This window comes from Octopus bimaculoides, chromosome 15 (assembly GCF_001194135.2).
Source record: "Octopus bimaculoides isolate UCB-OBI-ISO-001 chromosome 15, ASM119413v2, whole genome shotgun sequence".
NCBI lineage: Eukaryota > Metazoa > Mollusca > Cephalopoda > Octopoda > Octopodidae > Octopus > Octopus bimaculoides.
Window position 1 is genome coordinate 35,897,915 of NC_068995.1, and position 12,038 is coordinate 35,909,952.

The 12,038-nt window shown below is 37.2% G+C and overlaps 1 protein-coding gene across 1 annotated transcript in view; it reads right to left on the bottom strand.

Annotated features, from left to right (window-relative positions):
* LOC106883807 (uncharacterized) overlaps positions 1–12,038 on the bottom strand; it is a 158,537-nt gene that overhangs the window by 111,226 nt on the left and 35,273 nt on the right. The window contains exons 2-3 of the mRNA XM_014934944.2: positions 9,533–9,641; positions 6,631–6,742 (exon numbers count right to left, since the gene is read on the bottom strand). Of these exons, the coding sequence (XP_014790430.1) occupies positions 6,631–6,742; positions 9,533–9,640 (220 nt within the window). The 5' untranslated portion in view covers position 9,641. The remainder of the gene's footprint in view (positions 1–6,630; positions 6,743–9,532; positions 9,642–12,038) is intronic.

Here is a 12,038-nt window from a genome sequence, read left to right on the forward strand (position 1 = left end):
TATATATATATATATATATATTACCGAAATATTAGTCCACCAATAAGAAAAAACTTTCTCAATGGTAACTGCAATGAATTTTCCTTTTAACAGTTGAAATATGTCACAAACATATTTGAACTAACCTTAACTTTGCTTATTTTTATATACACCAACAACTTGCTTGCCTTGGACAATGCCCACCTCACCTTTTTCAAATGAACCTGCCAAACCCAAGTGTAATCCACTTTCAACCTAGACACTTTGTGCCAATCATGTACTGACTTTTGAACAAAAGCCTTGAAAACACTACAATGTTTCATTGCCAATCTTGTCTCCTTCAACAATATAAAAACATAATTACTACAAATATCAAGAAAGCAATAAATCAACCATTTATCTGCAAATAAACAAACACAACTTGCAACTAGAATCCTCAAGGTTGCTGTAAATACTAGGCCTCACCATGACTGAAGATTTCTAGTTGTGATCACACATCCTCAACACAGCAAAAACTATAAGACAAACACTGGCCTTCCTTTTCAAAAAACCAGAAAACACTTCAGACACCAACAACTGCTAATCATCTATAAAGCTCAAGTGAGATACACAATGTAATACTAGTCTCATGTATGAGATATTGAGATGTTGCTGCTGCTGCTGCTACACATAACATGACATTCTAGACCATACTCTAATAAAAGGCATCAAGTTATATACCAACACACTCCAGTCTCTGACCCACATATGTGTTGTCTCATTACTCAGCCTTTTTCTGCCATTACAACAGTGATTTGTAGTCTTTGGAACTAGCTGTTCTCATACTACTTCCACTCAGCCACTCCCAACCCACTCTTCACCCACACTGTATTCATCCGATCCTAGGCCTACATGAACCCCCACACCCAGTCATTTCACCCAGAAACATTGGAACAATGGAATTTCTCTCCTTTCCCATGTTTTTTTTTTTTTTTCTGGTGCTATCAACTTGCAACAGTTTAAGAGAGACATTAACCATACTATAGCAGTCTTGGAGGGTCTGCAAAAGTCACAGGCACTGCGAATTCCACCAGACAAAACCAAGAGAAAAACACAACCCCTGCCCCCACATCACTATTGATTATTTCATCAACCAACATTAAAAAATATATTACTCATATTTTCACAGTCATAATAGAGGTTGAATTTCATGCTGTTAAGCCAAAATAAACTGTTAGAGTATTTCCAATCAATTTTTTTCAGAAATTCTCAGTCAATTCTTGTATAAACAGAAAATATGTGTATACATATGTATATGTAATTCTTTTCAGATACACAAGTGTATGAGCCAATGCATGAAGTTCGTGTGTTTACAGCATACAATGCTAACTTTATATAAATAAATGAAACAGCATATAAACAGAATATAGATATCCCACAACAAACATTAATCTATCATCATCATCGTTTAACGTCCGCTTTCCATGCTAGCATGGGTTGGACGATTTGACTGAGGACTGGCGAACCAGATGGCTACACCAGGCTCCAATCTGATTTGGCAGAGTTTCTACAGCTGGATGCCCTTCCTAATGCCAACCACTCCGAGAGTGTAGTGGGTGCTTTTACGTGCCACAGTAATTTATGTTAACATGTAAAAGGAACATAAGTATGAATTTCGTTGTTCTTTATATTAGGCTTATACAAGGCAACAGGAGACCTCTGCACAGTCATTCAACTTGCTGGAAGTAATAGCTAAATCTCCTTCAAATCATACTCTCCTGTTTCAGAAATAGCAAGAACATGAAACAAAGTAGTCCCTGATACTTAAAAAGAAGATGATGGTGACTAGAAAACATCTAGTCATAGTCAGCTCAGTTAGAGATGACCAAAGGGTAACCAACAGCAACAACTGCTTAGGGTTACACCATAAAAATAAGATATCAAATATTACTTCATTGGTGGTTTCACATTTTCTGCATTGCACCGCCACTGCTGCCACCACCACCACTACTATGATCATTATCATCATCATCATCATCATCATCATCATCATCATTTAACATCTGTTTTCCATGTTGGCATGGGATGGACAGTTTGACCAGTGCTGGCAAGCAGGAGAGCTGCGCCAAGTTCCGGTCTGATTTGACTTGGTTTCAGCAGTTGAATACCCTTCCTAATACCACAAGGTTCTTGCAGGCCAATCATCTTCAGCAAGAAGAACAGCATTAACACTTCTTCTGAGGAGAACAAATCTTCTATGTTCAGAACATTGTATAAGGCTCTCATCCTACCACAGTGGAATGAGTAAGCAAGGTTATATATAGTGAAGTTAGATGAATAATTTAACAAAGTAGTGTGAAAAAAAGTATTCACACGATGCACTACAATTACTGTTACACAAGGTTAAACGCTCTCTGCCAACAGCTCACAGTGAACTGCTTATCCTGAACTACTGAAAGTTCTTTATTTCATAACAATGTATCAGTCCATTTTAGTCAGTTGGGAGTGGTCAGAATCCTTCCACAACACAATGATCTTAAGTTGTATGGTGTACAATACATAGCAAAAATCCCAGGCAGTACAGAGCATCAGATATTTACTAGAGAAATTATTGACATGATTGCACTAGGCATCATTTTAACATGTCATCTATACAACCAAAAGACATAAAAAAGTAGATATAAGCACAGGAGAGAATATACTGCCATAGAGAGATAATTCAAACAGCCCAAATGGAGATGCTATATGCATCTCAAACAGAAAGAGTAGATACAGTTTAAAGTAAATAAAATTTAAGAAAAACAGTATATATATATATAAATATATATATATATATATATGGGAGAATTCCCCAAAAAACAACAGACGAAGCAGGTGATGTAAACAACAAATGGATGTATTAGTATAACGTTCGAGAAAAAAAATCTTTAACGTTTCAAGCCTATGCTCTTCAACAGAAAGGAACACAGAAAGAAACAAGGAGAGACGACTTTAACCCATACCAACATGGAAAGCAGATGTTAAATGGTACCTCTCAACTCCCCCTCCTAATACACTTAGTTCTCCACAAAATCATTCCATCTTTAATCTCCTTTCCGTTTACACCCTAAATGTAAAATTCTTCCCTGAAGACTGAGGCTGGTATTATCCAATGATGGAACCAATTTAGTATCATTATTTTGAACCACCAAGCCCCCAGAAACAGCTGCTGGACTCGTAAAACTCTTATTCAACCTCTTTAATTTCTGGTATCATTTCTATTCTGTGTAAGTCAGACCGTCTCATATATAAACATATGTACACTTTTTGTATTAAATGCATTTAATATTGTTTGTATATTGACGTACCTAACTTGCTTATATATAGCTCTGTGTGTGTGTGTGTGTGTGTGTGTGTGTGTGTGTGTGTGTGTGTGTGTGTGTGTGTGTGTGTGTGTGTGTGTGTGTGTGTGTGTGTGTGTGTGTGTGTGTGTGTTTGTGCGTGTGCACATGCTGTAGTACACTTGTGTATCACATGAGGTATCTACATACAAAGGAGGTTTTTAGAATTACATTTTAAGGCTTCAGAACATTCATACTAATACGTCAGCATTTTGAAAAACAAGTTATTTCTTATATAAAAAATCATACAAGGATTAATAAAACAAGGCAAGTAATAGTTTTTTGTGATTTCATTTTCAAAATGATTAAAACAGTTATTTGTAAATTTCTGATGCAAATTTTGTAGTAAGTTGAGAGTTTTGTTTCATTTCTTTATTTTATATTTGTCAATTGATTTAACTATTTAAGCAGTTAACTATTCAACTAGTTGATGGATTGTTTGGCAAATCAGTCAGTCAGTTAGAATTGTCAAGGTCATTTCATCACTATTCGCAACCTCATCAATGAAACAGGACAAGAATATGTGCATGTTATTGGCATAATGACCCTCTCAAGATACAACAAAATGCATATATAAGCAACAGAGGCAGTATTAATTACTGAGAGATAATATTTATCCCCACTTAAATGTGGATGTTCTTTTAGAACAAACTATACTACAATAGATAGCACAAGAGAAACTCTCTTATTGGTTTTTAATGCAAAATGCACTCTAGCAGGAAGATAAATCCCTGTTACCTCCAGTGCTGAGACCACCAGATCATGTGATTTCAACCTTGTCTGGTCTGGTCAATGATTGACACTCGATTTCTAGAGACAGCAACAATTCATATCCCCACCAGCAATATATAGATTGACAGTGCCAGAAGAGGTGCTGGTGTCACAATAAGCTAGTGATATTGTTAAAAAAATGCATATTAAAAACAGAGGCAGTATTAATATGTAGAGGTAATATTTATCGCCACCTAAATGTGGATGCTCCATTAAAACAACCTTTACTGTGGTAGATTCTATGAGAAAAACTCTCATATTGGTTTTCTGGTGCAAAATGCACTCTTGTTTATATTGCTAATGGGGGGATAAATCCCTGCCACCTCCAGCATCAAGAGGTCACATGATTTCGACTTTACATGGTCTTGTCAATGATGGACACTTGACTGCTAAAGATAGTGACACCAGCACCTGTTCTGGCATTGTTATTCTATATATCGCTGGTGGAGAGATGAGTCACAGCTATCTCTAACAGTAGAGCATCCATCATTAACAAGACCAAAGAAAGTCAAAATCACATGATCTGGTGGTCTCAGTGCTGGAGGTAGGAGGGATTTACCTCCATGCTAGCGATATAAACAAGAGTGCATTTTGCACCAAAAGCTAATATGAAAGTTTCTCTCAGAGTAACTACTGTAGTATAATTTGTTCTAACAGAACATCCACATTTAAGTGGGGATAAATATTACAACAAAATCTGTTTCAACATACAAGTTCACATCAACAATCTTGCAAACCAAATACAAAAAGTGAAATAGTTCTATGCAAAGTGCACCAATAATTTTTGCTTGTTATGTTGTACGCCACAAAGTCAAAAAGTCTAAAGTGTTCAAATGCATTATTGAATGTTGTGGATTGTCATCATCATCATCTTCATCTTCATATGGCTGTGTAGTAAGAAGCTTGCTTCTCAACCACATGGTTCCAGGTTCAGTACAGCTGCATGGTACCTTGGGCAAGTGTTTTCTACTATAGCCTCAGGCCAACCAAAGCCTTGTGAGAAGATATGGTAGATGGAAATAGAAGGAAGCCTGTCTTATACGTGTGTGTGCATGTGTGTGTATGTGTGTGTGCACGCATGTGTGCATGTACCTCTGTGTTTCTAAATGTATATTGTGTGTGTATGTCTTTGTGAATGCGTTTGTCCCCCACCACCACTTGTTTACATCCCTATAACTTAGTGATTCAGCTAAAAATGACCTATAGAATAAGTACCAAGCTTAACAAAAAATATATGTGTTGGTGTCAATTTGTTCAACTAAATCCTTCAAGGCAGTGCTCCAGCATGGGCATGGTCTAAAGAGTGAAACAAGTAAAAGACAAAATAAAAATCATCATTATTGTTTTAATGTCTATTTTTCAATGCTTGCATGAGTCAGATGGATTTTGCATCTATATATCCATACTACAACAGGCCAAATACATTTCAAAATGCTGATATCTATGTAGAAATAGAGGGATGCAGTAAGGCAGAGTTGGGACAAACCAAACTGACATTTATTACAACTAAAAGAGAGGATGTAGACAGGCTAAAGAACAATGAATATCATAAACACACATCTGCAAAATATACAATAGCTATTAAAATATTTTTTCTGTAAGAACAGGCATATATAAAGCATTACCAAATTTAGGTGAATACCCAATAGTATATGGCAAGAGAATAAGATGCATTACTTATTGTAAAAGCAATGATTCTATGTGCTGCTTTCTAGGTTTGGATATCATCATCATTTAATGTCCTCTATCCATGCAAGCATGGGTTGAACATTTTGACTGGAGCTGACAAGTCAGAAGATTACACCAAATGCTACTGTCTGCTTTGGCGTGGTTTCTACAGTTGGATACCTTTCCTAATGCTAACCATTTTACAGAATGCATCAGGTGCTTTTTACAAAGCACCAGCAGTAGTGAGGTTACTAAGTAATTTGTAAGACAAGACCCCTCCCCTCAACTGAGTGGGGAGTAGTATTGAGGGAGTAGGCTTTCTGCCAAGTAATGAGAGGTTAGTTTATGAATTGAGGGAGATCCTAAGATCCTGGTGGGAAAGAATGACAAAGGACTGAGACTTCTGGCAGTTTGCTGTGTTTGAGAAGACATCACAAGCTAAGTAAAAATGTGGTTGTCATTACATACAGGCATGTCCTCTACATCCTTCTTCTGGACTCATGGGCGCTGGTGCTATGCAAAAAGCACCCATGCCAGTGCTGCCTAAAAGTACCCAGTACACTCAGTAAAGTGATTGGCATTAGGAAGGGTGTGCAGCCAAAGAAACCATGCCAAAACAGATATGGAGCCCAGGCAGGTCTTCAGCTGGCCAGCTCCTATCAAACCATCCAACTCATGCCAGCAAGAAAATGGACGTTAAATGATGATGATGAGGGGACAGAAAACTGAATACACTTTTGGATAAACAAGAAATGTCTTAGTGTATGGAAACCTCATCTTTTCCATTCTTTTAAAAAAAACAAAAAGAAAATCTGGCAAGAAAATAAATTATTTTCTTATTCAAAATTCTCACCTGAATATTTCAAAACCTTAATAACAGCAACAAGGCAATTGTAACATCCATCTAGATTGCTTAAAACTTCTTTATAAATACTTGTAGAAGCTGATGGCTTGTCCCCAGGATTCTTCGGAAAGAAAAAGAAAACAAATAAAACAATAAGAAAAAAACAATACGAAAAATGTTTGAAATGATGTATTATAAATTACAAGAAAGGATTAATGATTCGTTTTGCATGATTACCTAAAGTTAGAGGATTAACTTTTGACTAACTTAGGGCATTACCAGTGCTACTGATGAATATAACAAGTGATTTCGAACATTATCACAAGAACACAAATATTTAACAGATACATACATACACACACACACACACATGCATAAACACAAGCACACTCACACACACAGAGTACATAACTGGTGGTGATTTTGCTGACTCCCACAAAAGCCAATTGATTCTGGTCTGATTTGAACTCAAAACACAAGAGAGAAGATAACAAAGATAATTTCTAACAGAAGCACAAAGACAGGCACTTGGACAGTGGGGGAGGGGTGGAATCAGTTAGATTGCTCTCAGTATTTAATATTAATTTTGGTTTCAAATTTTAGCACAAAGCCAGCAATTGTTTTTGGTGGTGGGGGTGGGGGGGAATTGATTACATCAACCTAGTGCTCAACTGGTACTTATTTTATTGACCCCCAAAAGAATGAAAGGCAAAGTCAACCTTGGTGAAATTTGAACTCAGAACATTTGAGGTTAATAAAATAAGTATCATTTGAGCATTGGGGGTCAATGTAATTGACTAGCCCCCGTCCCAAAAATTTCAGGCTTTGTGCCAATAGTAGAAAGTATTGCTAGTTAGTTAGTTAGTGGTGGTGGTGGTAGTAGTAGTAGTAGTAGTAGTAGTAGTAGTAGTAGTAGTAGTAGTAGTAGCAGCAGCAGCAGTAATAGGTTAATGGTTGTTGTGTTAGGGATACTAGCAGTAATAATATATCCGTGTTGAGAAATACACCACCACCTGCATACTACCCCCACTACTACCACCACCACCACCACCACCACTGACATTATCAATAGTAGCAGGAAAATACCATCAAGAGAAATGGCAAAAAACAATGAATCATAATTCCAGACATAAGAAGAATGACAACAGTGGGATAAGAGGAATAAAACTTATTTAGGTTTGGGGTTTAGTAGGAATGGAAGACAAGAAAAGTAGCTAAGCAGTTGACTGAGGTACTTACAAAATAAGACAGGATGTATTTAAGGAAATGAGTAAATTAATCTGACCAAAAGAAAGGCAAATTTGAACACTGAATACATGTTCCCTGTTCAGGCTCATATATATACAGATATAAAGGAGTGTCATGGAGACAAAGACAAGTGACTGAAACCTCTGGCGGTTTGCTGTGCTTCAGAAGACACGTCAAGCTAAGTGAAATTGTAGTCATGGCCAGTACCAGGTGACACATAAAATGCAGCTGTGCCATTGATATGTAGAGGACACCCAAGCCAGTGGCACATAAAAAGCACTCAATATACTCTGTGAAGTGATTTTTCATTAGGAAGGACATTCAGCCATAGAAACTAAGCTAAAATAGACTAGAGCCTAGTTTTGCTCTCCAGCATACCAGCTCCAATCAAACCACTTTACCCATGCTAGCATGGAAAACAGACACTGAATGATGATGATGATGATGATATAAACTGACAGGTTTAATTCTCTACAAGATCCAGTAAGCCTTACTTTACTCAACCATAACCGTTCCATTCTCATATTTCTGTCAAAATACATTGACTTCATTTCTGTTAATTCTAAAAAAAAATGAAGAATTTAATAAAAATAGCATTGGAACTTGTGGAAGAGGTAGACCCAGGAAGACATGGGATGACAATAACAAGTGACCAAGACCTTTAGCAATACGCTGTGCTTAAGGAGATTTGTCAAGCCAAGTGAAATCACAGTTGTGGCCATTGCTGGTGTCATGTAAATGGAAACCAAGAAAGCATAGTCGTGGCTGTTGCCAACAGCATGATCTTTCAAATGTTGCGCCTCACAGAGGTAATGACAAGTGAGTGAGACCTTTGGCGATGCAATGCTGAGAAGACTTATCAAACCAAGTGAAATCATAGTTGAAGCCGTGGCCATTGCCAGTGCCATGTAAATGGCACCCATGTCAATGGCATTTAAAAGCACCCATTACACTGTTGGGGTAGTTGGTGCTAGGAAGGGCATCCAGCCACAGAAACCATGCCAAATTAGACTGGAACCTGGTGCAGCTCCCTGGCCAACCCATTCCAGTCAAACTGTCTAAGCCACGCCAGTATGGAAAGTGGACGTTAAATGATGATGATGTTATTGGAGCATAAATTAAAATAAAATTTTGATGGGAGATTTTATGTTATTTTAACTTTTTAGTATTTAAATCAGACATATTCAGTCAAAGTATTTTGTCTGTTTTATGTTCAAACTGGCCAGATCTGTCCTCTGACACCAACCCTGCAATATCATTCTAAAACTTAACGGTTACCTCATCAAAATCTCATAGCTACAACATAATGCATGATTAATTCAAAAGAATGTGAATAAAAAAAGCATTAATTTTGGCACAATAATGTGAATGATAAAGGGTTAAAACAGGAGGCTTGTATCCAGGGCAAGGCAATCTCAAGTGGGTTGATATTGAAAGGGTTAAGCAGCTAATGGGTATTTTTACTTTTGTGGAGTGTCACAAAATATTTTAGAGTTGGAGGGAACTAGTGAAAATTCCTCTCTCTCTCTCTCTCTCTCTCTCTCTCTCTCTCTCTCTCTTCCATTATCTCTCACTCCTTTACTCTCCTCTCACTCAATCTGCGCATGCTAGCATGTGTGCGTGCATGTGTATATACAGGAATGCATGATTGTGTACAAGTTACCTTCAGAGAAATTTTCTGCAACAGAAACTCAATGTATTCTTGTTTTTCCAAGATATTATTCCATTTAATCAGAATGTTTTCTTCAAACCAGTCATCAGTGAAAGACATTCTACAAAGACAAAAACACAAGATGGAAATATTACTTTCATTTGAAATACTAAACACTGACATCCTAAAGAATTCATGCCATCTAAGCACAGACCACTGGCTACTACAGTCAAAAGAGGAAAACAAAACTGATACTTACACAGTCAAAAAACTAAACAGCATAAAGGCAATATAAAAATATATATATACAGGGTTTTATCCATATTTAACAATCTCAAATTTAGTCACAATATGAAATTAGGCCTCATGGTTAAAGCAACCAAAAGCCCTGTAATTAAACCCCACTGGCTATTATCACAAGAAAATTAAAGGTGACACGCAGGTAGAATTGTTAGCACACCAGGCAAAATGCTTGGTGGCATTTTGTCCATCTTTACATTCTGAGTTCAAATTCCGCCAAGGTCAGATGTACTTTTCATCCTTTCGGAGTCAATAAAACAAATACCATTTGAGTACTGTGGTTGATGTAACTGACTACCCAGTCCCCTGAACTTGCTGGCCTTGTGCCAAAATTTGAACCCAATATCACAGGAAAACTAAATAAAGACACATCTCAACTTATGTCGGTAATTGAATCCAAAACATGTGACATAACTCAAAAACGATCTAACACAAAAAAAAAATATTTAAAAAAATGTATTAGCTTATAGCTGCTTAATAAACAGTTTGTACATATTTTCATGTATTTTATTTTATTTTCAGCTTCAGTATTAGTTTTTAGGTGGGATTTTTTTCATTTTTACGCTTTCAACTCTTTAGAATTCAAACCACCATATCCAGCCCAAATATTCTACTTATATTCAAATTGGGAAGGTCCAACTTCTCACACATACCTCACAATATCATTCTAACAATGAATAAACACACTGTCAAAATCTCACAGCTATGAAATAATACATGATTAATTGAAAGCAATGTGAAAAAATAGGCATTGCATGTGACAGATTAATCTGAATGCTAAAGAGTTCAATATGTTTGCTGAGACCAACATAAAGTCAGGTAAATTGATTGAAGTTGAGGTTATCTTTTCCATTGACTTCTAAAAACACACAACATAAAGTTGAGAATGGTATAACCCAAAACAATGTAAGTTGAGGTACATCTTTTCTTTTAATCTTTCACTTGTTTCAGTCATTTGACTGCGGCCATGCTGGAGCACCATCTTGGAGGGTTTTAGTTGAACAAATCGACCCCAGGACTCATTTTTTTTAAGCCTAGTACATATTCTATCAGTCTCTTTTGCCAAAACTGTTAAGTTACAGGGACATAAACACAACACCAGCTGTCAAGCGGTGATGGGGGCACAAACATAAACACAAAGACACACACACATACACACACACACACATAGATATATATATATAACCAAAAAATAGAACAAGAATGCAACAAACAACACTAAAACATCCAGACAGACAGACGATGCAAAGACAAACAGGAAAAACAATATAAAGACAGACAGGAAAAAATGAAGATGGGTCATTCGCAGCCTCCTCTCATCAGTCATGTTACCAAATTATCCTTACAGCTTCAGGCAGTTACACTTGAGACTGTTCAAATCTGGATGCTCCCAAAAAATCTAAGCTAAGAGCATTAAATTATTGGGGAGAAAGCAAGCGAATGTGTATGACAAAGAAGACAAAATACAGAAAACATGTTACACAATTACAAATACAAACAACAAGAAAATAACAACAGGTGTCTTTTGACTAATTAAAGGTGAATCAAATTGAGCTGATGTGTGTAGAGTGAGAGCCTTGAAGCAAGAACATGGAAGACGAACATAAGAGATGAAAGTCAAGAGACAGAAATATAAGAGATGCTTCATGGCCAGCAGTTGAGCCAAGAACAAAAGATCATGCCTGGTCGAACACAGATCATGTGAAAGGAAACGAGAGAGGTAGGGAGCAGAGGGATTGAAGGGTTAGGAGAAGGGCGAGAAAGAGAGGAAATCAAAGGGACATAAAGAAAGGTAGAAGGGAGATAAACTAGGAATTACAGAAAGAGAAGCCCAAGAAATGTGAGAGAGGGGCAGCAAGAAAAAGAAAAGAGGAAAGAAAGAAGTATGAGGGGGACTAAAAGAAAGAGTAAAAGAGTCGTACAAAATTTAGATACATACAAGGTGAGCAAAAGTGTACGTACGCCACTTTATCATCATCATCATCGTTTAACGTCCGCTTTCCATGCTAGCATGGGTTGGACGATTTGACTGAGGACTGGTGAAACCAGATGGCAACACCAGGCTCCAATCTAATTTGACAGAGTTTCTACAGCTGGATGCCCTTCCTAACGCCAGCCACTCCAAGAGTGTAGTGGGTGCTTTTACGTGTCACCCGCACGAGGGCCAGTCAGGCGGTACTGGCAACGGCCACCCTCAAAATGGTGTCTTTTATGTGCC